General features: G+C 62.7%; 3 protein-coding genes across 3 annotated transcripts; 2 read left to right on the forward strand and 1 right to left on the reverse strand.

Moving 5' to 3' along the window:
• Positions 1-580: 580 nt before the first annotated feature.
• On the forward strand, positions 581-7,998 carry CHRD (chordin; the record flags this gene model as incomplete). The annotated part of the gene is made up of 23 exons (XM_083868174.1): positions 581-710; positions 1,037-1,140; positions 1,652-1,784; positions 2,176-2,313; positions 2,390-2,507; positions 3,413-3,509; positions 3,614-3,755; positions 3,829-3,969; positions 4,483-4,565; positions 4,651-4,798; positions 4,896-5,002; positions 5,088-5,204; positions 5,292-5,448; positions 5,541-5,782; positions 5,869-5,982; positions 6,214-6,426; positions 6,509-6,602; positions 6,716-6,772; positions 6,862-6,965; positions 7,100-7,202; positions 7,321-7,475; positions 7,639-7,732; positions 7,886-7,998. The coding sequence occupies 23 exons, from the start codon at positions 581-583 to the stop codon at positions 7,951-7,953; spliced, it is 2,859 nt and encodes a 952-aa protein (XP_083724300.1). The 3' UTR covers positions 7,954-7,998.
• Positions 7,999-10,589: 2,591 nt separating this feature from the next.
• CLCN2 (chloride voltage-gated channel 2) lies at positions 10,590-22,970 on the forward strand. The gene is made up of 24 exons (XM_083868926.1): positions 10,590-10,679; positions 15,112-15,256; positions 15,695-15,826; positions 15,918-16,046; positions 16,570-16,703; positions 16,788-16,865; positions 16,975-17,053; positions 17,659-17,784; positions 17,852-17,936; positions 18,036-18,137; positions 18,222-18,306; positions 18,384-18,539; positions 18,977-19,046; positions 19,231-19,341; positions 19,576-19,789; positions 19,879-20,012; positions 20,131-20,282; positions 20,365-20,470; positions 20,538-20,611; positions 21,152-21,202; positions 21,688-21,726; positions 21,939-22,043; positions 22,114-22,200; positions 22,280-22,970. Exons 1-24 carry the CDS (start codon positions 10,629-10,631, stop codon positions 22,484-22,486), a joined length of 2,652 nt encoding a protein of 883 aa, XP_083725052.1. The 5' UTR covers positions 10,590-10,628; the 3' UTR covers positions 22,487-22,970.
• Positions 22,971-23,102: 132 nt separating this feature from the next.
• On the reverse strand, positions 23,103-24,909 carry LOC310913061 (alpha-crystallin A chain-like; the record flags this gene model as incomplete). The annotated part of the gene is made up of 3 exons (XM_083868169.1): positions 23,103-23,291; positions 23,815-23,966; positions 24,768-24,909. 3 exons carry the CDS (start codon positions 24,907-24,909, stop codon positions 23,103-23,105), a joined length of 483 nt encoding a protein of 160 aa, XP_083724295.1.
• Between the last annotated feature and the right edge of the window lie 510 nt (positions 24,910-25,419).

Genomic DNA, 25,419 nt, shown 5'->3' on the forward strand with positions numbered 1-25,419 from the left:
CCAAAGCCTGAGGGTGCTCGATGCTCTGAGGGAGGGTTATATCACAGAATCATATCATAGACTGGGCTGGGTTGCAACGGACCGTAAACATCATCTGGTTCCAACCTCCATCCCTCAGGTTCCCTGTGCCCTGGGGCTGGCATGTCAGTAGGGATGCTCTGCACTCGGGGGTACCACACGCCCGGGGAGACGGGGAGCAGTGAATGGGGGGGACATCCCGAGTGCGGGGGCACCCCCTGCCTGGCGGGGCAGCCGCGTGCCCCGGGTGTCGCGGGACGGGAGGGGACAGGACGTCCCGTGCCTCGCGGGGGCGGCGGGGCCGGAGCCCCGGGGATATGTGGGGGGGTCGGAGCGCGGCGGGGGGCGCATCCCCCCCCGGCCGGCCGCTGCCTGCGCCTCATTAGCGGGGCCTTTGTTTGCACAGGGCTCGCAGCTCCCGCTTGCCCATGCCGCCGCCTATAAAGCGGAGCCGGAGCCGGCGGCCGGGCAGAGGCGGCGGCAGCGCCCGGCAGCGCCCGGCCCCCCCTCCCCGCCGCCGCCGCCTCCGGTCCCGGTCCGCCCGCCCCGGCCGGCCGGCACCATGCGCGCCGCCGCGCTGTTGCTGCTCGCCCTGCTCCCGCTCCGGCCCCTGCCCGGCCGCGCCGCCCGCCCCAAGCTCACCCTGCCCATCCGGCCCGACACGGACCCGCTGCCCCCCGGCGGGGCGGCAGGTAGGAGCCCCCTGCCCTACACCCTTCCTTCCCCCGCTCCGCGCACCCCGGTCCCGGACAAGCCGCTGCCGCGCCCCCGTCACCCATCCCGCGCCGGGCACCCCCTCCCTGCCACCCCCGTCCTGTATCGCCTGCCTGCACCCCCCTCCTCTGGCACCCCGCGATCCGCCCCGGGCCCCCCGGCCGGCCGGGACCGGCACTGGGACCGGCACCGGGAGCGCAGCGGGCGGCGGGGCGGTGCCGGCCGCTCCGGGGCTGCGGCAGGGGGGTGTCCGCGGCCCGGAGGTGACCGGGGACGGCGGTGGGTGGTGGTGGGGTCTCCGCAGGCTGCGCCTTCGGGGGACACTTCTATGCTCTGGAGGAGACGTGGCACCCGGACCTGGGGGAGCCCTTCGGGGTGATGCGTTGCGTTATCTGTCACTGCGAGCCGGTGAGTGCCCCCACACACCCCTTTCCCGGGGAGACCCCCGGGACCCGGGTCTGCTGGGGAGGGGGCTCGCAAGGAGGGAGTTATATCCCTCTGTTCAATACACTCCTTCCCATGGAAGAGGGAAGCGGGATTCCTTCAGCCAGCCGGACACCTGGATGTCCTCCCCCGCGGCATGGGGGAGGAGAAGGGGGATTTAAAGGATCAGGCTTCATTCTTCCTCCCCCTCCTCGGGGATGGCCCCCGGCCCCCTCCCTCCCTCCTTCTGAGCAGCTCCCCGAGGCCGGGGCTGGCGGGGCCACGCACAGCTGGTCAGAGGCTGGGGGCTGTGGGAGGGGGCCCGGGTTTGGCTGCTGTACAGGCATCTGGGGACTGTGCAAGGTGTCCAGGGCTCCAGATGGAAAAATATGGGAGAAGCCAGGCTGTGCTGGGAGGGCATGACTTGGCACCCCTAGAAATGGCCTGGCACACCTTGGCACGGCTCTCCTGGGGTATTCTTGGCCCCCCACAACAGAGGAACCACCGGGGGAAGCCCGTGGGGAAAGTGAACTGCAAGAACATAAAGCAGGACTGCCCCGTGCCTGCCTGTCCCCGGGCCACGCTGCTTCCTGGACACTGCTGCCACACCTGCCCCAAAGGTGAGGAGAGTGGGTGCCTCTCTGCAGAGAGCCCCCACCAGTCCCCCAGGATCCCCTGTTGACCTGGGAAAGGGGGTATTGAATGCCATCCCTGAAAAGGGCTAGTCAATTTGTTATGAAAGTCACCAGTGCCCATGATATGATGGGCAGGGGAAAGCCTTGATGGGAACAGCCTGAAAGGAGGGCAGGGAGGGCACACAGGGCTAAATGTCCTGCCTGTCCACATGCCTGTGCACAGCATGCCCCTGCTAAGAGCCTCACAGTGATTCCCAGGGCACATCTTGGTCTATCTCAAAAGGGACGATTTATTATTGCACCCCACCCCAAGCTCTTGGGCACAAGCAGCCTGGTGTGATGGTTTCACACATCACATGAGTCCACCCCATGCCAATCTTGCCAGGCCCCCCAGAGAAGAGCTCTGCACCCCGCTTTGACACCTTCGAGTACTTCCAGGACAAGGAGGATGACTTGGACAAGCCCTACAATGACCGCTCCTACCTCAGCTCTGAGGGCCTGGCTCGTGATGATGCCCGCACAGGTGAGGCACCCACCCAGACAGCAGCACTGTGGGGCAGCCCCCATGCTCCCCCTCATCAGCAGCATCTCCTCCCCAGAGTTTGTGGCCTTGCTGACGAGTGGCCCAGAGCCATGGCACCCCACATCCAGCGCCGTGGGCAAGGCTCGCTTCACCCTGCTGCGCTCCTCCCTGCTCTTCTCCATCAGCTACGAGCGGTGAGTGCTGCCCCTGTTCTCTGCCCAGCCTGGCACAGCAGGCAGCTCTCTGGAAAAGGGGGGGAATGCAGCACTGCTTGTGCCTCAGGTTCCTTTCTGATATCCCCCCATAGTGCCACAGCCTTGCACTGACAGAGTGAGAGATTTGGAGAAGGGGGAGCAATGTGCTGGGCTCCAGCCTAGGTCAGCGGCCAGAATTTCGGCACACCCACAGTGTGGGCCCAGCCTCACCCATTTGCCTCCAGATTTGGACTGGAAACAAACGGGAATGGTTCCAGGGCTCCCGTGGGTGCAGCTGGCAGAACTGCTGTGCCACCCTGCAGGCTCTGCCGGTGGGCAGTGCCTTGGCACTGCTGCCAGGGTTCCCCATCCTTGCCATGCCCTCCCCAGATGCCCGCCAGCAGCAGAGCTTCTCCTCTCCCTCCCTCCCTCCTTCTTGCTCCAGTTTCTTCTGCTCTTCCTTGCTTCCAGGCCGCTTTGCATAGTAAAGTGGTGACTAATTTCCAGTTCTGACAGGGGGAGCCAAGCGGAGCCGAAAATGCTCCTTATTTACAGCCTGAACACTCAGCTCCCAGCGGGTTCTGCCATGCTGCCTTTCCCGGCAGAGACCCTCATCCCGCTTTGTGCTAGTTAGACACCGCTCCAGGATAGGGGAGCCCAGACAATCCATGCCAAGCTGGCATTTGGCAGGACAGCAGTGTTGGGCTAGTCCTGGAATGGGTGGGCAGAGCCTAACATTTAGCACCTCAGGAGAACGTCATCCTTCTCCTGCCCACCCCAAACCCCCGTTACCTCTGTATGCTCACCCCGACACACCCCTGTGCCTGATGCTGAGTGAGGGTGGTGCCGGGGGAGGGGAAGGGCAGGTAGGTGGCCCTTGCTCACCCCCCGCTGGATGCCCGCAGGCTGGGGCGGCCGAGCCGGGTGCGTTTCAGTGACCCCGAAGGTAACGTGCTGTTTGAGCACCCTGTGCAGAAGAGTGCTGCCCCCGAGGACGGCATGGTGAGAGGGGCTGGGAGGGCAGGGGCCACGGTGCCCCTTCTGACCCCTGCCGGGTGGGCGGTGCCCCCCAGCCACGGCCCAGCCCTTCCATCCTTCACCCACAGCTCTGCGGAATGTGGAGAACGGTGTCCAAAGCCAACGTCCAGTTGCTGCGGGGGGAACAACTCCGTGTGTCCCTCATCACCCGGGCACAGCCCTCCGGAGAGGTCCATGGGCACATCCTCAAGCACCGGGCACTCTTTGCAGGTAAGTCCACCTCCCACATGCAGGCCCAGTGGGTGCCTGACAGAATGTCCCTCATGCCCCTGTCCCTGCACAGAGACATTCGGTGCCATCCTGACCTCGTTGGATCCCTTGCACTTGGGTGCTGGGGGCATGGCCATGCTGACACTGAGCGACACTGAGAACAAACTGCACTTCATCCTCATGGCCCGGGGACTGCTGGAGCCTGGAGCAAGGGGTGAGAGCAGGCAGGGAAGGGGAGGGAGGCACTGCCCAGAGGGCCCTGAGTAGACCTGAAGGAGTGCATGGCATGTCTACAGCTCAGGATGCATATTTCAGCATCTGTGGGGTCAGGCTGCGTGGCTGGGTTGGGTGTGGGGCTCAGGGTGGGTATAAGGGCTGTGTGTGGAGGGGGGGGTTGGAGGTGTGCATACATTATATGTTGTGTGATTTGGGGTGCACATGGTGGAGAGGGGATGCTGTGCACCTATGCAGGGGGGCTGGGGGTGCTGAAGAGCATATGAGGTGTGAGGGTCATTGTGCAAGAAGGATAGGTTTGCAAGGTGAGCTTGCAAGGATTTAGGATAGGTTTGCAAGGATGCTGGAAGGAATGGTGAGGGTCCAGGTACACTGGGGCAGGCAACTGGCAAGAAAGTGCCAGGGGCTTGGAGGAGCTAGGCACAGAGGTGTGGGTTTGACAGTGGTTGCAGACCCCTGGTCCAGTGGGTCCGCTCCCCTCTGCCGTGTCCAGAATCCCCGTGGGTCCCACTGAGGATCCGCATCCTGCACCAGGACCAGACGCTACGGGAGATCCACGCCAACATCACTGTGGAGGTAAAGTGTTCTCTTCCCCCACATGCCCTGGCAGCCACGGTGCCCAGAGCACTGGGCTGATCCATAGCACTCTACCCCCTGCCAGGACCCCGAATTCGCAGAGGTGCTGAATGATCTGACTGCCCAGGAGCTGCAGTGGCTGGTGCAGGGGCAGCTCCGCATCGTGGCTGAGACGGAGGGCCGGCACGCGCGCCAGCTGGCTGGCACCATCACCACCCGCCGCAGCTGTGACAGTGAGTGCAGGGCAGGCACCCTGGGGTGTAGGGGGATTGCTGTGCTCACCCCCGTGCCAATCTCACCCACCCTTGTACCTCTCTCCCTGGGCTGAAGCCATCCAAAGTGTGCTATGTGGAGCAGACGCTTTGCTGCCAACCAAGACCGGGGCTGTAGGCTCAGCCAAACTGGTGCTGCATGAGAATGGCACTCTGGAGTATCAGGTAAGTGGTGGGCACCCATTTACCTCTCAAGGGTCCCAGGTGTATCTGCCACCATGGCACTGCCCCTTGGCACCCCCACCTACAGGTGCAGGTGGTGGGCACTGCCAGCGAGGTGGTGGGTATCACACTGGAGACCAAACCCCGGCGGAAAAACAAGAGGAACATCCTGTTTGACATGACACCCAGCTACAAGGATGGGCTGGTGAGCACTAGTTGATGCTGAGAGGGATGGCATGGGGACTTTGAGTGAGTCCCTGTCCCAACCTGCATGGTCTCCCACTGGTGGCAGGCCTGTGGTGCCTGGCAGAGCCCCAGTGCCCGTGATGCCCACATGCTTCTACAAAATGAGCTCTTCCTCAACGTGGCCACCAAAGACTGGGCAGAGGGTGAGCTGCGGGGCCAAATCATCTCCCTGCCCTACAGTGGACTGCTCACCCGCTACACAGGTACCAGGGACATGTGGGGTGGTAATGGGGGGCAATGGGGCAGCCCTCCCACACACCACCCACACCCTCCCACGGTCCCTGTCTGTGTGCAGAGATGCCCGTGGCGCTGGCAGGGCAGCTGGTGTCCCCCCCAGTGCAGAGTGGCGCTGGGGGGCACGCCTGGCTCTCTCTGGATGAGCACTGCCACCTGCACTATGAGATCTCGGTGGCAGGGCTGGGACGCCCGAGCGATGGCACTGTCAGTGCCCACATCCACGGGGTGGCCGAGCTGGGGGAGATGGGCACCCGCCCCCATCAGAACAAGCGCCTGCTCAAGGGCTTCTACAGCACTGAGGTGAGGTGGGAACCCGGTCAGGGCACCACACAGCAGGGACTGGGCCAGAGCTTGTCCTCACCCTGGTGCCCCTCTTGCCACAACAGGCTCAGGGGGTGGTGAAGGACCTGGATGCCGACCTGCTGCAGCACCTGGCCCAGGGCACTGCTTTCCTGCAAGTCAGCACCAAAGCACACCCCAATGGGGAGATGCGAGGAAGGGTAGGTTCCCATGGGGGCAGGACACCCATACTCATCCCCACTGCTGCCTGCAGCCAGGTGGCACTGCTTGGACCAGCCAGGGTGGAAGGGAACAGGATCACTCTGTTACAAGGTCCCAGCAGTACAGCCTGATGTGTTTTGTGGTCGTGGGTGGTTCCTTCACCAGCCCTGACCATGGTGGGCAGCCAGGCATTGGCACAGGAAGTGACTCCTGCTCATTGCCCCCTCCAGGTGCACATTCCCAACCAATGCCATGCAGGAGGGACCCGCCTGGCCCCAGAGGAGTCCCTGGGGCAGGCAGAGCTCTCTGAGAGCACCAAGACCAGGGACCAGGAGCAGCTGAAGAAGGACCCCAATTCCTGCTTCTTTGAGGGTCAGCACCGGGCACATGGCACACGCTGGGCACCTGACTATGACAAGAAGTGCTCCATCTGCAGCTGCCAAGTACGAGACAGGGGTTGTGCTGAAGGGGCAACACCCATCATTAATGCCCCTCTGTAATGAGCCCCATCCCTGCTGTCCCCAGAAGCGCACAGTGATCTGTGACCCCATCTTGTGCCAGCCCCTCAACTGTACCCACCAGGTGCACCCCGAAGAGCTGTGCTGCCCCATCTGTGAAGGTACCTGGGGGATGGGCTGGGGGGTTCCTTGTGAAAACAAGATGGGGGTTCTTCTCAGAGACTTTGCTGCTGGCACCGTGTGCAACCCCTCGTGGCCTTCCTATTCCTTGTAGAGAAGAAGACAGAGCAGGAAGAGCTGAAGCTGGAGCGGGCACGGGACAGTAGTGAGGGTGAGTCCTTGTGGGCATGGGCTGAGGGGGCAGCTCTGCAAAGGCTGAGTCACAAGGGCTGTGACTTCCTCTTCTTCTCCCCCTCCCAGGCTGCTACTTCGATGGCGACAAAACGTGGCGAGGCTCTGGCACTCGCTGGCACCCTGTCGTGCCCCCGTTTGGTCTCATCAAATGTGCCATTTGTACTTGTAAGGTGGGTGTGGGTTCCAGACTTGCGCCCCAGCCTGGCCTGGCACCTATGGGTGCTCTCAGTTCCCAGGCACTGTAGCTGAGGCTCAAACCAGGGACTGCCCTGTGCCTCCCATGAACCCTGTGCCCTCCCTGCAGGGCACCACAGGTGAAGTGCACTGCGAGAAGGTGCAGTGCCCACGGCTCACTTGTGCCAACCCTGTGCGTGCCAACCCCTCTGACTGCTGCAAGCAGTGCCCAGGTATCAGCATCCCTCTCCTGCCCTTCATCCTCCCTGCATAGCTCTTGTGTACCCCCATTGGCAATGCCACAGGCTGCCCTGCCACAGGCGGGCATTCTCCCAGTGCCCTTTCCTGCAGCCCCCGAGAGGAGTGTCCCAGAGCTGGCTGACTCCATGCAGGCAGATGCACCACGGGCATGCCGCTTTGGGCGTCGCTGGTACCTCAACAATGAGAGCTGGCACCCCTTTGTGCCCCCCTTTGGAGAAATGAAGTGTATCCTGTGCTGGTGTGTGGTGAGTGTGCCACCCTGGGGCAGCACCAGGGGAAGGGAAGGTGCCACTGTGCCAGTCTCCAGGGCTTTGGGAATGGTGGGAGAGCAGCACCCCAGATAACCACTGCACTCTAAGGAGCTGCTGCCCCTCACCCTGATGTTCAGCCCCTCTTTCTGCTCCCCAGTCAGGAGAGACACACTGCCAGCGCCAGGAGTGTCCCCCGTCCGCCTGCGCCAGCCCTGCCACGAGGGACAACCCCTGCTGTGCCAAGTGCCGTGGTGAGTTCAGTGCTCCCACATAGGCACCTCTGCCCAAACACTCTGTGGCAGCACCCAGTCTCCTTGGTGCTGAGCCAAGGCTGGCACAACCACCCCGAGTGCCCTCCTGGCACCCACTGTGCCCATCTCTCAGCTCCACTTTCCCCCCACCAGCCCTGGATGCCCCTTCAGATGCACGGGAGAAGGACCACGATGCCAAGGTGGAGTCACGGAGCCACTGAGCAGTGACTGCTGCCCAGAGTGGGGCAAGCACGCAGCGATGCCGGGTGGCATGGGGGGGCCACAGTACCCATTGCCCCTGCCCGTGCAGGGCGGGGGGCACAGAGGAGCACAGTGGGGTGCACATGGCCAGGCCCCCAGCCTGGGCACCCCATCTCAGCACGACTGCAATGCCAGGACTGCCCTGCCACTCGTGCCAGTGGGCAGTGGCTGGGCTTATGGAGGTTGGGGTACCAGCTGCCCTGCCACTCCAAGCACCCCCTGGCTGGCAGGCATCGTGCCCATGTTGTACATAGTGTAAAGTCCCTCTAGCCCCTGTTTACTGCACCCACCCTGTCTCAGCTGGGTTTCTCACATAATTTATGGTGTCAGTGGATGGGGGTCAAGATATATTTATTAAAAAACAGAGCTATTGCCCACTTGGTTCCTGTCTCTTTCTAACAGCAGCAGGCACAGGGCTGTGCCCATGCATCCCATGGGGAACTTGAAGGTCTCGACATTGCTGGGGTTGGGGATGTATAATTAGGGATATGGGCTGTCAAAGCCAATGCCAGGATGAGGACACCCCTATAGGCTGTGGGGTGGCACTGGAGAAGACCAGAGCAGTGTACAGTGCCCACAGCTGGAGCTATGATGACAACCTCTGCCCACAGCAGAGGCTGCCAACACAGTGCCTGGTGATGGTGCCTGCTAGCACAGGGACAGCAGGACTCTCTTCCCCACACCTCCATGGTGGCACAAAGAGCCCAGCTTGGGGCCCAATCCAGCTGCCACCCATGGAGGCCCTTGTCCTGCAGCACCCACAACCAGCCACGTGCCCAGGGCTGGGCACAGACACCCATGGTTGTCTGGCAGACCCCTGTGCGTGCTCTGGGGTGGCACAACCCCAGTGACCCCAGTACAGCTGCACTGGACTAAGGCCTCTGGGGCCCATGGAAGACCTAATGCTGCCACCTGACCTTTGATCCCTAATGTGGAGGACTGATGGATTTCTGGGGCCATTGGTACTGTGCTGGTATACACTGGGATGACTGGGACAGTCAGAGCTATGCTGGGCTATATTGGAACAGTGCCAGAGCTGTAGGGAAAGTAACACTGGGCTCTACTGGGATAGCAGTAAAGCACAGTGGCACAACCACAACACTGTACTGGGACAGTGTCAGCCTACACTGAGGCTGCACCCAAGGTGACACTAGGCTAAACTGGAGTAGTGGTAGAGCAATAGAAGGATGGCACTGGGACACACTGGGCAGAGACAGAGCCCTGCACGCTAAGCTGGGTGTCCTGCCCTGCATGCACCCACAGCCATGGTGGCCACCTGTGCCAGCAGGGTGGCATCACCTGTGGTGGCCTTGCAGTGTGCTGGCGGCCCACAGCCAGGCACGCTGGTGGCAGTGGGCAGAGTGTGTGTCCTGGCACAGAGCTTCCCCTCCGGATGAACATCCCTGCTGCCATGGGGCAGTGCCAGGAGCTGACGAGCAAGGAGGGAGCTCCGTGCCTGGGGATACAATGAGCGGGCAACCCATTTTGTCACCTCCCTGCCTCAAACTGGTTCATGTCGGCCAATGAACCCTCCCAGACTGGCACAGGACATATCCCAGCCCCCAGCCCAGCCATCATCACCCACCCTTGGGGGTGCCGACGTCAAACCAGAGGGTGGCACCTGGGCAGTGAGAACCAGCCTGTTCCCGATCCTGCAGCACCAGCCCAGCAGTGCCACAGCTCTGACTTCCCCTGCACCCAGTTCTTGCCACAGAGGTGCCATCCTGTGCCCTGGGGAGGAGGGTGACTGTGGCCCTGCCAGCTGCCTTGGTCACCCCTGAGCCTGTGGTGGCGGTGAGACAGAGGTCCCGGCAGCCAGCCTGCCATGCTGGAGTGCCTTGCACAGGGATTGCCGGTGCCAAGCTCTACCCGTGTGCCTCTCTGGAGAGGACTGAGCCTCTACTGCCCAGCGAGTTCAGCAACAAAGAGTGGAGCCCACCTCTCTCCCTGGGGGCTGACAGTCCCGGGACGCTGAGCAGCGTAACGGTAAGGATGAGCTCCCTGACAGCTTCGGGGTGGTGACATCCCCACAGTGCCAAGGTGCCCCGCCCTCCTTGGGCATTGACAGGTGCCCCTGTGCCCTTCAGGGCAAGGCAGACCCCAGGCACTCTGCCCCACCAATCTGTTCCCTAGCCAGGCACGGCCATGAGCCTGGAGGTGATGGTCTGCAGAGCCCCAGCACGGTCCTCCCACATCTCCCCAGGGGGAACCCACAAGGAAGCAGCGCCCAGCCCCACGCCAGCCCCTTGTACCTGTGGGAAGAGGGAGCAATGTGTCCCGGGGGAAGTTGGCCCTTGGTCGCATCACCCACGCCAGCTTTTAACCTCACCTGTTGTACCCTCTGGTGCCGACGGGTGCCATCCCAGGCAAAGGCCACGGCGGACGGGGTCTCGCCATAGGACAGAGTTTCCGGCCGGGTTCCCCCTGACCCACCCGGGCACTGCGCACCCAGCGCCGCCGGTGCCGGTACCGGGCGCTGCCGGTGCCGGGCGCTGCCGGCGGAGGCGGAGCGCGGCCGATCCCTCCCCCGGGCAGTGCCCCGGGCCCGCCCCGCGCGGTCCGGGAGGAGCCGCGGCCGCCGCGGGCACCGGCAGCGGCACCGGCACCGGACGGCGCGGAGCGGAGCGGCGGCACCATGGCCTCCGAGAGCGAGGCGCAGCGGGCGCTGCAGTATGAGCAGACCCTGGTGAGTACCGAGGGCACCGGGCGGGCACCGGGCACCGGTGTGGCACAGGGACGTGATGGAACAGCCGGGGGTTTTGGGGGTGTCCCTGCTCAGGGCGGCAGAACTCCGCGGTGCGCTGTTTGGGGTGCTGTCTCCTGTTTAGGATGTCACCCCCAGCCCCTCTCCGGCTGTGGAGGAGCCTGGCTGAACCCCCACCCCCAGGGCAGGACTTGTGCACAAACTTCAGAACCACCCCCTGGCACCACCCCTCATCACTGGGAAGGATGCCCACCCTGTGGGGGGCTCCCAGAGGCACCAGCCAGGAACGCTTCCCTTCCCTTCCCCGCGCTGCGTGTCCCCGGTTCTCTGCCCCCAAGATAAGGTATCTCCCCCGCCTGCAACCTTAGCCCCATGTTTACAACTCCTTTTCCTCAGGAGCCTCCCCAGTGGCACCAGGGTGTCCCATTGTCCTGGGGTGTCCTCCTTCCCCGCTGTGTGCCCAGTCACTCCGCTGCTCTCGGCTGCCCACGGCCCTCAAACATCACGGGCAAAGGTGCTTTTCCCGGGCCTCCGCTTGGGACGGTGCCCAAGGCGGACGGTACTTTGCCCTGCTAAAGGCATTTGGACAGGCAGGGCCAGGGAGGTGTGCAGGGAAGCAGAGACTGAGTGGCCACAGAGCTGTCGTGCCCACGGCTGCCCAAGAGAGCCTGAGCCAGTTGCTGTGTGCGAGGCGGGCTCTGCTGAGCCTCACCCACCCAGCATGAGCACATGGGGCAGCGTCAGGGCACTGCCGCTCTGTATACTTTTCCCAGCACCCAAACCCTTCTTCTGGCAGTGCCCTCAGTGCTCACCCCAGGCTGCCCCTGCACCGCCGCGCTCAGGTGTCTGCAGGACACCAGCTGGCCGTGGGAGCCGCGGCTGTGCCGTCATCCCCACGACCTCACTGACCCCACGGTCCTTCCCGGCAGGGCTGAGTCAGGGAGCAGTCGGGGGCAGGAACAGGGGTGAGCGGTGGCAGTGCCTCTCCCTGCCGCCAGCTCCAGACGGCCCCCCTGGGCGCCCTGGTCACGGTGGGTGAGCAGAGAGGCCATCCCAGCCGGGCACCGCGGGGCGGAGGAGCCTGCGGGCAGCGCTGAGGGGAGAGGCACACAGGGCTGGCATCAGGGGAGCTGTGCTCAGCACCGGCAGACTTTGCCGTCCTTTTATTTGGGTAGGGTAGCACCCATGTCCTGGGTGCTCCGTGGTGCCCATCCCCATGGCCTCTGGGCTCAGTGAGGCTTGTGGAAGTGCCTGGGGGTTGTGGGTGAGGCTGGGTGCGGGCTCCCATCCCGTAGCCTCACACCTGCGTTTTGGGAGCTGCCCGGGCACATGCTGGGCAGGAGGAGTGCCCAGCCTTCCCCAATACATCTGAGCCACAACCGGCTCCTGCCAGCACCTGCCAGGAGTGTCAGGATCCAGCTGGAGCCTGGCATGGGCTAGTCTGAGCTGGATGGCCTGGGGACAGCTCTTGCTGCACGTGCCCACAGCCAAGCCATCACAGCCAGGCTGCAGGGTTGTGCCCAGCCAAGTCCAGAGGCCTGTGCCCCTACCCCATGCCCTTCCCCTCCTCAGATGTCACTGGCCCTGGGATGCCATGGGTCTTGGACCTCCAGACCTAAAGGTCTCCCCAGGCATCCCACCCTGGGGTCCCCATGCTGGACAGGTGTCTGTCGGAACTCCTGGGATGCCAAGGGTGCTGAGATGCACATCAACCCCAGTGTCGCCCTCATGCCAGGCTGTTGTGGCAGGGAGCAACAGGCCCCATGGGGGAGATTAAGCTTGACAAACTGCCCTTGTTCATTGCAGAGCTGCTCAGGGTGATTAGAGCCCGGCTAAGACGGGCAGCGTGACACACACCCCCTGGCCTCTGCCTGCCCGCTGCCAGCCCAGAGGAACCCCTAACCCTTGCCTTTGTGTATCTCCCCTAGGGGAAATCTGGGGGGGAAGGTTGGCTGGCATTGGCCATGAGGAGGTGGGCACCACTGCCAAGCAGGCTCAGTGCTGTGGGACAGGCTGGCATGGGGACACGGCAGCACCAGATGCCAGTGCCCAGCCCAGGCACAGCATGGCCCAGGCACAGCAGGCACTGTGGGCTGGCAGTGCCCAAGGGGCCGTGGCACAGCCGGTGCCCGCAGTGCAGGAGCCCAGGACCAACATAGTGGCCTTGGCCCGTGCCCGTGTCCCCGAGTGCCCCCCGCCAGCCCCCCCGTGCCCGCTCCCTGCCCGCCCGGCACTGTGATTGTTCAGCTGCTTCACGGCAGAGGCCGGAGTCCCGGGGCTGTTTGTGTTTCAAAAGGCCTTTGTGGAAAAATAACCCAAGCGGAGGAGGAGGAGGAGGAGGAAGGAGAGAGCCCACCACTGCTCTTCACAGCCATGCCAGGGCTGTGGGCACAGTACCTGTGGCTGCTCAGCACTGGGCACCCGTGGGGGTCCCTTGTCCTGCCTGTGGGGCTGTGGCATGGGGCAGAGGGGTGGCATGGGATGGCATAGGCTGGCAGGTGGCAGCAGGGTGGCATGGCCCCTTTGCTTGCATCCCTGTTGTTATAAGTGGGGTTGGCTCCAAAGTGGGGCAGAGGGGGAGCAAATCCCACCACCCTCAACCAGGCTGGAGCCCCTGGGGCTGGACATCCCATCGTGTGCCCCAGTGCCGGGGGGACAGTGTGGCAGCCCCTGACACAGCCCCAAGAGGTAGACACAGAGCTGTTTTGGGGGCCCTCAGCCTAGGGGTGCTTCTTTCTTGGTTTGGGCTGGCCATGGGTCAGCAGTGGGGCCAGGCAGGCAAGTGCTTGGCAGGGTGACAGCACTCCTGGGGTGCCGGCCCATTTCATCTTCCAGAGCAAACAAGCTTTTTCCAAAGGGAGCCTTTGAAATCAAGACCCCGTGCGAGGCCGGGGTCCTCCTCTGACAGCCGATGCTGGATTTGGCCCCTCAAGGTGGTCGCGCCTTTCCCTCCAGCTCTTTTCCACAGGGCAAGGAGCCACTGAGCCCATGCTGAGCAGGAGTTTGGGGGAAAATCCATGCCAGGACAGGGTCAGCAATGGAACTTAGTTCACCCTCCTCTCTCTGCTTACATCCCCACTCTCCCTCCCGCTGCTGGGCAGAACTCGGGTATTAGACAGCAGGGAATCCACCTGGCGCCGCTTTGACTGCTTTCTGCTGTCTACCGAAGGGACCTGGGCAGGAGCGCTGCCCCGTGAGGAGTGCGCCTCCACGCCGGCCCCGCGGGGAGTCGGCATTTGCCGGCAAACCAGGGGGCTGCGAACAGGCATCCGGGGTGGGCAGTGCGGCCAGCAGCCGGGCCGGGCTGCCCACGTGCCGAGCGCGGTGCCCACCCGTGGCGCTGCCCCTGTGCCGGGCCGTGCCGGGGAGGAGGGCGGCTGCGCCCCGGCTGGGCAGACACGCGCTGCGCTGGCACGGCTCGGCGGGTGGGCACACCATCAGCATGGGGCTCACGTTGTCCCGACGTGGGAGCCTGGCAGGGCCCCCGCGGCCCTGAAGCCTCCCTTTGTGCCGAGCCAACCTCTGGCGCTTGGCATTCAGGTCGTGCAGGGGGGAGTGAGGCGGAAACCAAGCAACCGAGTCCTTGGCAGTGCCCGCCAGCGCGGGACAAATGCCCCCGGCTCAGCGGGGAGGACGGGCACAAAGAGCTTCTGGCCAGCACGAGGGGCACTGCCAGGCCCACCCCCTGCCAGGGCCATGCCACGTGCCACAGCCAGGCAGGAGGCACCCGAGGAAAGGGGGGTGATCCCTATGTGGGCACAGAGCCACTCACACCCCTTTGATCCCTAAATCCCCTCTTCACAGCCCAGGGACCACCCTGGGCTTGATGTTGTACTCCGCCTCTCCTGGAACTGGGGGTACATCCTGTCCCTCACTGTCCTCTTGCCTCCCTGCTGCCAGCTGAGACCAGCCAGCTCGTGTCACATATGGCCTACCAAAGCTGCTTTTGGGGAGGTATTCCAGCCTTGCTTTTAGCAATGTTGGGGTATGGTGCCTACAGAGTGCCAGCACAAGCCCAATACCAGCCCTCAGAGAGTCTCCTGGCCAAGCTGGCCACGCTCCCATCACTGGAGGCCCTTCTCCACCCTCCACCAGCCCATTCCAGTGCCTGGGGCACCTGGGCAGGGCCAGAGACTGGTACCGACATTTCAGCTGCCTGCTTTGGGCATGTGAGCAAAACAATCACCATCGATCCACACTCACCTTATCTCCCTGGCTCTTTCCCACGCCCTGGAGGGCAGCCGGGCACTCCCACAGGCGCCTCCACCCCTTTGCCTTGGGATGCCATGCCTGTTCCCTCCCCTGCCAGGCCACGCTGGCATGCCCACTGCTCCCCTGACTCAGTTTCCCCACCTGGGTACAGGGGTTGGGGTAGCAGCCGCCCTAACACCCCTGCCTGTTCCTTCTTCCCCAGATGTATGGGCGTTACACTCAGGACTTGGGCTCCTTTGCCAAGGATGAGGCAGCTCGGCTGCGACTGCAGGAGGGGGACACGCCCCGGCCCCGCCGCCCCTCCGAGCTGCTGGAGTACACCCAGGGCCGCTGTGCCCCCTGCCGTGGTAAGAGTCACGGGTGGGCACAGCTCCACGATGGCACAGCCTGGACAGGCTGCCCACCCCGGCACAGTGGTGTGGGTAGAGTTTCTGTGGCTGTCATGGGACACCGGCGCCGAGGACAATGCCACCTGCCCGCTGGGACACAATGGCCCGAAATAGCCGGGCACGCTGCAGGGACCGGGGGCCCCCAGCCCCTCTACCTGGGGCCATGCCAGGGAGGCTGTGCTGGTGGGAGGTGCATGCCCAGTGGTGCTGTGTGTGACTGTGCAGAGTCAGCTGGCTGTGACAGCTGGACACAGCAGTGCTCCAGAACCAGAGTGCCAGCAGTGCTCGGTCAGTGCTGCTGGATGTGAGCACTGCTGTTGCTGCCAGCCTGGCTCTGCCACTTCAGTGTGCCAATCCCTGGGGCATCCAGCCTTGAACCCGCCCTTGTGTCCACAGTCTGTGCCTTGCAGTGCCAGAGGTTCCTCATCTCCAAGGTGGGTGAGGACTGGGTCTTCCTCATACTGCTGGGACTGGTCATGGCCCTGGTCAGCTGGGCCATGGATTTCGCCATCGCCACGTGCCTCCAAGGTAAGCAGGTACCAGTAGGTTCCTGGGGCCATGTCAGGGCAGGGAGTGGCCATGCCACAGGGCCATGTCATGTGCCTTGCTGTTCCCACAGCTCAGAAGTGGATGTACGGGGGCCTGGACACCAACGTGCTGCTGCAATACATGGCCTGGGTCACCTATCCCACTGTGCTCATCACCTTCTCAGCTGGCTTCACCCAGATCCTTGCTCCCCAGGCCGTGGGTAGGGCATCAAGGGGCTGCCTGCAGCCTAGAGAGGGTGTCCACTCCCTGGGGCTGTGCCTTGAAGGGGCTGTGCTCTCTCCCTAGAGGTTCTGGGACTCTTTTTAGGGATATGGGCTGGTCTTCAGAGGGTCCCCTGGGGACTGTGGTTTGGATGTAATCCTGAGCTATGGGTTTGAGGATCTTCTAAGGCCTATGTGAGAGAGGTCTTCAAAGAGTCTCCTGTGAGTTAAGGAGTGGATGTCTTCCTGGGCTGTGAGGCTAGCAGGCTTAGGGGTCTTCCTAGGGCTAAGTCCTAATCTTCAGAGTCTCCTGGGGGCTATGAGATTGAGGTCTCCATGGGGCTATGGGTTAAGCTGTGCCTACATAATTATGGGGCTGCTCCTCCCAGCTGTGGGAAGAGGTGTCTCTGGGATCTCCCTGTGGCAGTGGGGTATGGCAGAGCATCAAGGGTTAGCCCCCAGAACCATGGGGTAGTGTCCTCCCTTCATGGCTATTGGTCAAGGCTGTCCCCATGTCACCAGGCTCAGGGATCCCCGAGATGAAGACCATCCTGCGGGGCGTTGTGCTGAAGGAGTACCTCACCCTCAAGACCTTTGTGGCCAAGGTGATAGGACTGACATGTGCCCTGGGCAGTGGCATGCCCCTGGGCAAGGAGGTGAGGGCAGTGCTGGGGCAGGGTGAGCAGGGGACCAGGGAGTGACACTGAGGGCAATGTCCTCATTCCCTGTTGTCCTCTCAGGGTCCCTTTGTCCACATTGCCAGCATGTGTGCAGCCCTGCTCAGCCGCTTCCTCTCCCTCTTTGGGGGCTTCTACGAGGTGAGCAAGGCAGGCTGGCCCCAGGAGGATCAACCTGTGTCTAGCAGCAGGTTTGGCAGTGCCTAGGACTGGGGGGGGCAGTGCCCACTCACTCCTGTCTCCCTCACAGAATGAGGCAAGAAACATTGAAATGCTGGCAGCTGCCTGTGCTGTCGGTGTTGGCTGCTGCTTCGCCGCCCCCATTGGAGGTAGGGTCACCCCGGGCCCCCCCACACCCCCCACACCTCTTGGCCAGGCAGCAGGGTCCACCTGGAGAGGCAAGCAGGACCCCCAGGACAGCTACATGGGAGAGGGCAGTGCTGCTCAGCAGGGAGGAGGAAGGGAGGAGCGGGCACCATCCTCCCAGATGTGTAATGTCTGCTCTTGTCCTCTCCCCTTCTGCCCTACGCTCCAGGGAGCTCCCCACTCCAGTCCCGCTGAGCCCTGCCCGTAGGTTGGTGATGTGTCTGACTCTTTCCTTGCCCTTTGCCTGCTGCCCTATCTGTCTATCTGTCCATCTATGTGCACCTCACTCCACCCCAGTGCCACCCCTCATGTTGCTGCCCACATCCCTGTGCTACCCTCTCGCTCGTGCAGACTTGTGCTTGGCCCACTGTGCTGTGTCCACTGTGCCCAGCTGGGACCAGCCACGTGCTTTGCCAGGGAAGCCCTTGAACTGCCCCATAGTGTGTCCATGGGGCAGCCAGACCCCCATGGGCTGTGCACGAGTGTGGACTCAGGGTGGGAAGCATGCCAGGTACCAGGGGCCTATCTAGGTTTCTCCACCTCCCTTGTGCACTTCCCCCAATGCCAGGAGTCCTCTTCAGCATCGAGGTCACCTCCACCTTCTTTGCCGTCCGCAACTACTGGCGCGGCTTCTTCGCTGCCACCTTCAGCGCCTTCATCTTCCGTGTACTTGCTGTCTGGAACAAGGATGAAGGTATCTCAAGCAGGGTGAGGGCACAGGGGTCCCTTGCCCAGCCCTACTGATCCCCACCATCCCCCAGAGACAATCACGGCACTGTTCAAAACCCGCTTCCGCCTCGACTTCCCCTTCGACCTGCAGGAGCTGCCTGCCTTTGCTGTCATCGGGTGAGTATGGCCATCCCAGCACCCGTCCCATGGCCCCAGGGGTGGCCATAGTGGCACTGGTGGTGGCAGCAGGACACCTCTTCCCTTGGCTCTGCCCAGGATCGCCAGTGGCTTCGGGGGCGCACTCTTTGTCTACCTCAACCGCAAGATTGTGCAGTTCATGCGCCGCCAGAAGACCATCAACCGCTTCCTCATGAAGAAGTAGGTGCCCAGCAGTCCTCAGCAGCAGGGTGGTGGAGCTGGGGCTGCACCAAAATCACCCTCTGCCCTGTGCCACCCTGCCAGGCGCCTGCTCTTCCCTGCCCTGGTGACATTGATCATCTCCACGCTGACCTTCCCGCCTGGCTTTGGACAGTTCATGGCTGGCCAGGTACCTGCTGAGGGGTGGCACACCAGTCCCCCCCCCAAGGCCACCACAAGCCCCAGCTGATCCCTGCCCATCACCAGCTCACCCAGAAGGACACCCTGGTGACACTCTTTGACAACCAGACGTGGGCCAAGCAGGGGATTAGTGATGAGTTTGAATACTTGGGCATCCTGGAGGCCTGGCACCATCCCCGCTCCAATGTCTTCATCACACTTGTTGTCTTCATCCTCATGAAGGTGGGTGCCTACTTTCCCTGTCATACCCAGGGTATCACCAGGAGGTTATGGAGAGGATTTCCTGGATGCCATCAGGGAGGTGCCAGATTGTTACCAGAAAGGTGGCACCAGAAGGCACTGGGTGGCTGCTCCAAGAGTCCATCGAGGTGTTTGCTGGGTGGTGCTGGCATGCCATCAAAGAGATCTTGGATGGGAGCCACCAATTTGCCACCAGGGAGGTTCTGGCTGCCTGCTCCTAGGTGCCACCAGGGAGGTGCTGGCCAGAAGCCACCAAGTGCCACCAGGGAGGAGCTGGCAGGGTGCCCCTGGGAGGAGCCCATGCCCCACTGCAGGGTGCGGTGCCCACGTGCTACTCCACAGCACTCAGCTGAGGGTCACAGCAGGGGCAGGAGGCAGGGCTGGTCAGGGAGGGCAACTAATGGGTGTCTGCTCCACAGTTCTGGATGTCAGCCTTGGCCACTACCATCCCAGTGCCCTGTGGAGCCTTCATGCCTGTCTTCGTCATTGGTAAGACCCTGCACCCTGTGTTGGCAGAGTGGGAGGAGAGAGGCACCTCTCAGCCCAAACTGGGCACCTATGGGTGCCTCCAGATTTCCCCTTCCCTGGCAGCCTCAGGCAGAGGAGAGAGCACAAGGCTGGGCTGAGTGCTGGGAGAGCCCTGTGCCCATTCCCAGCCCCCCTCTGCCTTCAGGTGCAGCCTTTGGGCGCCTGGTGGGGGAGAGCATGGCAGCCTGGTTCCCTGATGGCATCCACACGGACAGCAACATCTACCGCATCGTGCCAGGGGGCTACGCCGTGGTGGGTAAGCACCGAGCTGGAATGGGGACACCATGGTGGGCATCATTTGGAGATGCTGCCTGATGCAGCATCTGATGCTGATCCCTGGAACTGGGAGTGATACCAGCACTGGGGATGTCTCCAGATGGTCCCAAGGGCTCCAGACATGGATGCCCTAGAGGGGGGGAACCCAGTGTGGGGACCTAGCCTGGTGGGCAATACCTGACAACCCCACCCTTTCTCCTGATGGTGGCCGCAGGGGCAGCCGCACTGTCAGGTGCTGTCACCCACACGGTGTCCACTGCCGTCATCGTCTTCGAGCTGACGGGGCAGATCTCGCACATCCTCCCTGTCATGATCGCTGTCATCCTGGCCAATGCTGTTGCCCAGAGCCTCCAGCCCTCCCTCTACGACAGCATCATCCGCATCAAGAAGCTTCCCTATCTCCCTGAGCTGGGCTGGGGCCACCACGAGTGAGTTTGTGTCCCCTGTCCAAAGCCCTCATCAGGCACAAGGGGAGGGAGTGGCATTATCTGAGGCCACTGTTCTTGTCCCTGGGCAGGAAATACAACGTGCGTGTGGAGGACATCATGGTACGGGATATCCACTATGTCACCCTCAACTGCAAGTACCGGGACCTGCAGCAGGTCCTGCACAGCACCAAGATGAAGAATCTGCCACTGGTGGAGTCAGCTGGTGAGACATAGGCAGAGGTTCTGCCAGCATCCATGGCAGCCGTGGAGTATGCCAGGATGGTGGGTGGGTGGCAGAGGGAACATCAGGAGCCAGCATGGCCCCTTGCTGTGCCTGGCAGAGTCCATGATCCTGCTGGGCTCCATTGAGCGGACACAGGTGGGGGCCCTGCTCAGCAGCCAGCTCAGCCCCCAGCGCCGGCTCCTGACACTGCGGCAGAAGGTGCTGTCCGAGGATGGGCACCGGCTCTCTGATTCCAGCATCCGCTTCCAGGTGAGGAGTGTAACCGTCTTGGGGGATGCCTGGTCAGGGTGCCCCCCACCACCCTCATCCGACCACCCCAACCCCTCAACAGATCAGCACAGAGACCTCCTCAGGCAGCCCTGCCCGTCCTGCACTCCGCAAGCCCCTGAAGCCGGCGCTGAAGCGGGTGCCCAGCAGCCCACCCGATAGCCCCCCAGGTGAGTCTGCATGTGGCCCCCCGGCCCCCCTGTGCCCCCACCACTGACACCTCCTCTCCACCCGCAGTTGGCAGTGCTGATCACAGTGGCATCGCCCTCAAGAGCCTCTTCTGTGCCAATGCTGCCACAGAGCCCACCGAGGTGAGAGCCTGGGCTTTCCCGGCCCTTCCCATCCCTGAATAGCCTTGCCAGGCCCTGCCCATCCCTTCCCATTCCTGAATGGCCTTGCCTGGCCCTGCCCATCCCTTCCCATTCCTGAATGGCCTTGCCTGGCCCTGCCCATCCCTTCCCATTCCTGAATGGCCTTGCCTGGCCCTGCCCATCCCTTCCCATTCCTGAATGGCCTTGCCTGGCCCTGCCCAGCCCTGCCTTGCTCTTCCCAGCCCTGCCTGTTCTTGTCACGTCCCTTTCCATTCATGTTCAACCCTGCCTGTCCCTTCCCATACACTTCCACAATTTTCCATCCCATCCCACCCTATCTCATCCAATTTCTACCCATGCCATGCCATGCCATGCCATGCCATGCCATGCCATGCCATGCCATGCCATGCCATGCCATGCCATGCCATGCCATGCCATGCCAATCTATCCCATCCCACCCATCCCAACCCCATCCCAACCCCATCCCAACCCCATCCCATCCCATCCCATCCCCTAACTGATGTCTCTCCCACGGGGCAGGCCCAGGGCACAGCCTATCACAAGGCCAAACGCGTCCGCATTTCCATTGTGGTAAGCTGCAGCCAATTGCAGCCTGGGCACAGCTCCTGCCAGCCAATCAGAGCCTGGCAGGAGTTCTCTGAACCAATCGGGGGCCTGGCAAGATTTTGCTTGGCCAATCACCATGGGCCTGTGTCTGTGCAGTCCATCTTGGACAGTGATGATTCCATCGAACCAATCCTGGTGTGCATCCTCCACACCCCAAACCTTCCCAGGAATTGGGGTGTGGAGCCTCTCAGCCATCATTACCGCGGGATCTGCCCCACTTTGCTCAGCCAATCATGGCACGCCTTGCATTCTCTCCACCAATCACAAGCTTGTCTTGTCCAACTGTGGCCAATCAGAATGTGACCGATGTCCTGTCAACCAATCATGTTACTTGACCTGCCCATGTGCTGCCAATACCCTGCCTGTACCCTGCCTGCACCTGCCTGCAGCCGGCATGCGGATGCACTGCCTGCTGCCCTCAGGGCTGCTCCAACACACCTCTCTTGCAGGAGGAGATGATTCTGGGTGACAAGATGACTCCAGCAGAGGTGAGATGCTGGGCAGAGAGAGGCAGGACCCTCTTGCTCAGAGGGGTCCCAGACGTCCCAAAAGGGTGCCAGAGCATGAGTTGGGCATGGGGAGGTAGGGGATGGATGATCCAGATTTCTCCATAAGACTATGTGTAAGGAGGATGGGAAGGCCCTTGCTGGCACTTGTGGGGAGGCCATACACCTTACCCTGCCCAATGGCACCTCCCCAGATTTTGGAGTGGGAAGAACAGCAGCTGGACCAGGTGGCGGACTTCAGCAGTGCCAAAATTGACCCCGCGCCCTTCCAGCTGGTGGAGCACACCTCGCTGCACAAGGTGCGTCCACACCCCACCTCAGACCCCCACCCACAACCCCCAGACCCTCAACAGTTCCCTCTTCCTGCAGACCCACACCATCTTCTCTCTGCTGGGCCTGGACCACGCATTCGTCACCAGCATCGGACGGCTGGTGGGCATGGTGACCCTCAAGGAGGTGAGCAGGGAACAGGGAGGCTGGAGGGACACAGGGCAGCACCTGGAGCTGTTTGCCCATGGCTTTGGGGTACCTGCAGCTGCGCAAGGCCATCGAGGGCTCACTGACGGGCAAGGGGGTGAAGGTGCGCCCGCCGCTCGCCAGCTTCCGTGACAGCACTGCCAGCACCACCGAGGCCGACACCACCGCCCTGCACCAGCTCTGGGATCGCCACCAGCACCACCACATGCCCCGCGAGGCTGGTCCTGGGGGCGACGATGATGATGACACCCCCAAGGGTCAGTGAGACCCTTGAGATCCACCCCTCTGTGTCCCTGGAAGCCATAAGGGCCTCCTGACAGGTGCTGGGGGATGCCCACCCTGAGCCCACTGATGCCAGGCTCAGCACAGGAGTGGGCACCCTCAATCCAGTGCCTCTGCCCCCTGCCTGGGCTGGGGACCAGCCAAATGCCTCCCAGCCAGCCCCTGCTCCCCAGCTACCTGCCAGCTCTTGGGGCTTCCCACTTCGCTACCTCTGTACTCCCCCAGCCCCTGGTGCCCCCAGAATGGCCACTGCTCTCACACCCTCCAGGAGCACCACAATGTCCCTTCTCGGAGTGCCACGGGGCAGAGAGGGGCATCAGGTTGGGGTGTCCACGGGGACATGGGTGGGCATTTTTCCCCTGTGCTCAGCACCTCATGACTGGGAACAGGCAGTCCTGCTGCCTCTCTGCCATGCACCTTTCCCCATGTAAATACAGAGATTTTTATATTAATTTAATAAAAGGACTTTATAAAGACAGCTGAAGCACTATGGGGCTGGAGGTGGAGAGGGACACAGCCGGTGGGCACCGGCTGAGCTTCACCACAGTGCTGGGGTTGGCATCACTCCAGGCCAGGAGGCTTTTGTCACCCAGAGCCGCTCACAGCATGGCCTCGCTGCGGTACAGCAGCTGCGGGGGCTGCCCACGGCCGGCAGTGCCGCGGCGCCGGACGGTAATGACCAGCGTGCCAGCCTCGGTGAGGGTGCAGCTCACCGACAGTGGGTCCGTGTCTTCAGGCAGCTGGCACTTGTGGGTGAAGGTGTCACAGACAGTGCCATCCTCAGCCACCTGTGGGGAGGCACCAGCGGTGCAGTGGAATGCAGTGTGGGATGGTGGGTTCCATAGCACATTCCCAGTTACCCCAGTGCTTCTAATGGAGCAACTCCCAGACACCCTGGCTCCAGCAGGGAATTCAACAGAAAAGATCCCAGTGACGCCAGGGCAATTGCCAGTTATTCCATTGCCAGTAGGAAGCAGGCCTCTCCCAAGCTTGTGGGGTAAATTCCAGCTACTGCAGTACCAGCAGGGACTGTTCCCACTTGGCCACCTCCAGCAGAGAATGCAATGGAACAGCAGTTCTCAGTTGTTCCATTCTCAGTGAGAACAGTTTCCAGTTATGCCAGTACAGGACAGGTGCAATAGAGCAGGAGTTACCTGTTGTCCCATCACTAGGGCACAGCTCCCCTCTACCCCAGCACTAGCAAGGGCTATTTCCCCATCCCATCCCCCCCACCCACAGGAGGGGGTGTCATGGGACAGGACCCCCATTATACCACGGCTAGAGGGGATGCTTCCCCCTCAGGTGCCTCACCTTTTCTGCCTGGATGGTGACATGGCAGTTGGAGGTGGTCACCACAATGTCAGGGGGCTCAAACTGGCTGACGTCGGCCACCACTTGGTAGGTGTCACCCTGGGCACGCACCCAGGTGCCCAGGCTGCAGGGGTACATGGCGCCTGGGGACTCTGTAGGCATTGGAGAGCCTCTGGGCATGGGGCCACAGTGCCAGGGGCTGGGGGACTGGGAGGTGTGGGAGAGTCTGGTGACACTGGGGGAGTGAGGGCTGGGGCTAGCAGGCAGCACTGCGAGATTGGGGATAGTGAAGGTGCTGGGGAATTGCAGGGGGAACTGGGGGACCTTGGGGAATGGGGATACTGGGGTGGGTAGTGGGTGGTCTGGAGGCACCTGAGGGCTCTGGGAGATTCTGGGGGCACTGGACAACCTGATGACAGCAGGGGAATGGCACAGGAGGGTGAAGGCACTGGGGATGGCCACGAAAGTCTGGGGGAAGTGGGCTGGGGGGGAAGAGGACACTGGAGTTACTGGAGCTGTACAAAAAAATGGGGTCCTAGCAGGTGACCTCAAAGGGTGTGTGGCACAAGGGACCTGAGGACATAAGGGCAGCCAGGAGAGTCTGGGGAGGGGGAGGAAAAGCTATGGAGGGTTTTGAGGACAAAAGGAGGATCAGAAGGGTCTGGGGAGGGGGAGGAGGCAGCATGGTGGTCCTGGGGATAGCAAGGACACTGGGGTTATTGAGGACTTACAGCGGGAGCGCAAAAGCACTTGGGGAGTAAGAGCTGGAGGACAGTCCAGAGAGCCATGGGGCACCTGGGGGGCAGTCAGGGTTCCCCTCCCAGCCCTCCCAACCTGTGCTGAGGGGAGGGTTGCATGCTGTCCCCAGGCACAGGTAAGTGGATAACCCTTGGGGGGCCATCCCCAGGGAACCAGGGCCGCCTAGAGCCTCCCCCCTCCTCCACGCCCGATACCTGAGTACCCAAATGCCTCCTGTCCCCGTGCCCCAAAGGCTCCATGCAGCCGGTCGCCCTCGAAGCGGGGCTCGCTGTGCCCCTGCCCGTAGGCGCTGAGGAGCTCGGCGCGGTACGTGGAGGCTGAGCTGAGCGATGCCATGGCGCTGCTGCCCGCGCCCCCCAGGGCCCTGCCTTGGGGAGGGTCCAGCCGCCCGCCCGCCAGCCACCAGCGTTAGATGCCCATAATTAGGCACCCTGTCCGTAGGAATGTGAGATAAGGGACGAGGCCTCCATCACCCTGTGGGGCCGCGGAGGGGGATGGATCCCTGCCACCGCTGGCCTGCCACCCCCCTGGCCCCCTGGGGAGGAGGTGCCCCCCCCACCTGCAAGAAGAGGCGCCCGGCGCAGCGCTCGCACAATTGACTTTATTCAAGACCTGGCAGGATGGAGGAGGGGGTGCCATGGTGTGGGCACCCCACGGATACTCCACAGGTACCGCCGCAGCGGGGCAGGGGGCTCAGGCAGCTCCCACAGATATGCACATGCGTGCACATGCCCATGCGCCCCCAGGTGTGCACATGCACACACACACACAGAGCAAAGCCCCCCACCCATCCACAGGCACCCCGCACCCCCCAGCCCATCCCAGTACCGTGGGGAGCATCCACTG

This window comes from Zosterops lateralis, assembly GCF_965231275.1.
Source record: "Zosterops lateralis genome assembly, chromosome: 10".
Lineage (NCBI taxonomy): Eukaryota > Metazoa > Chordata > Aves > Passeriformes > Zosteropidae > Zosterops > Zosterops lateralis.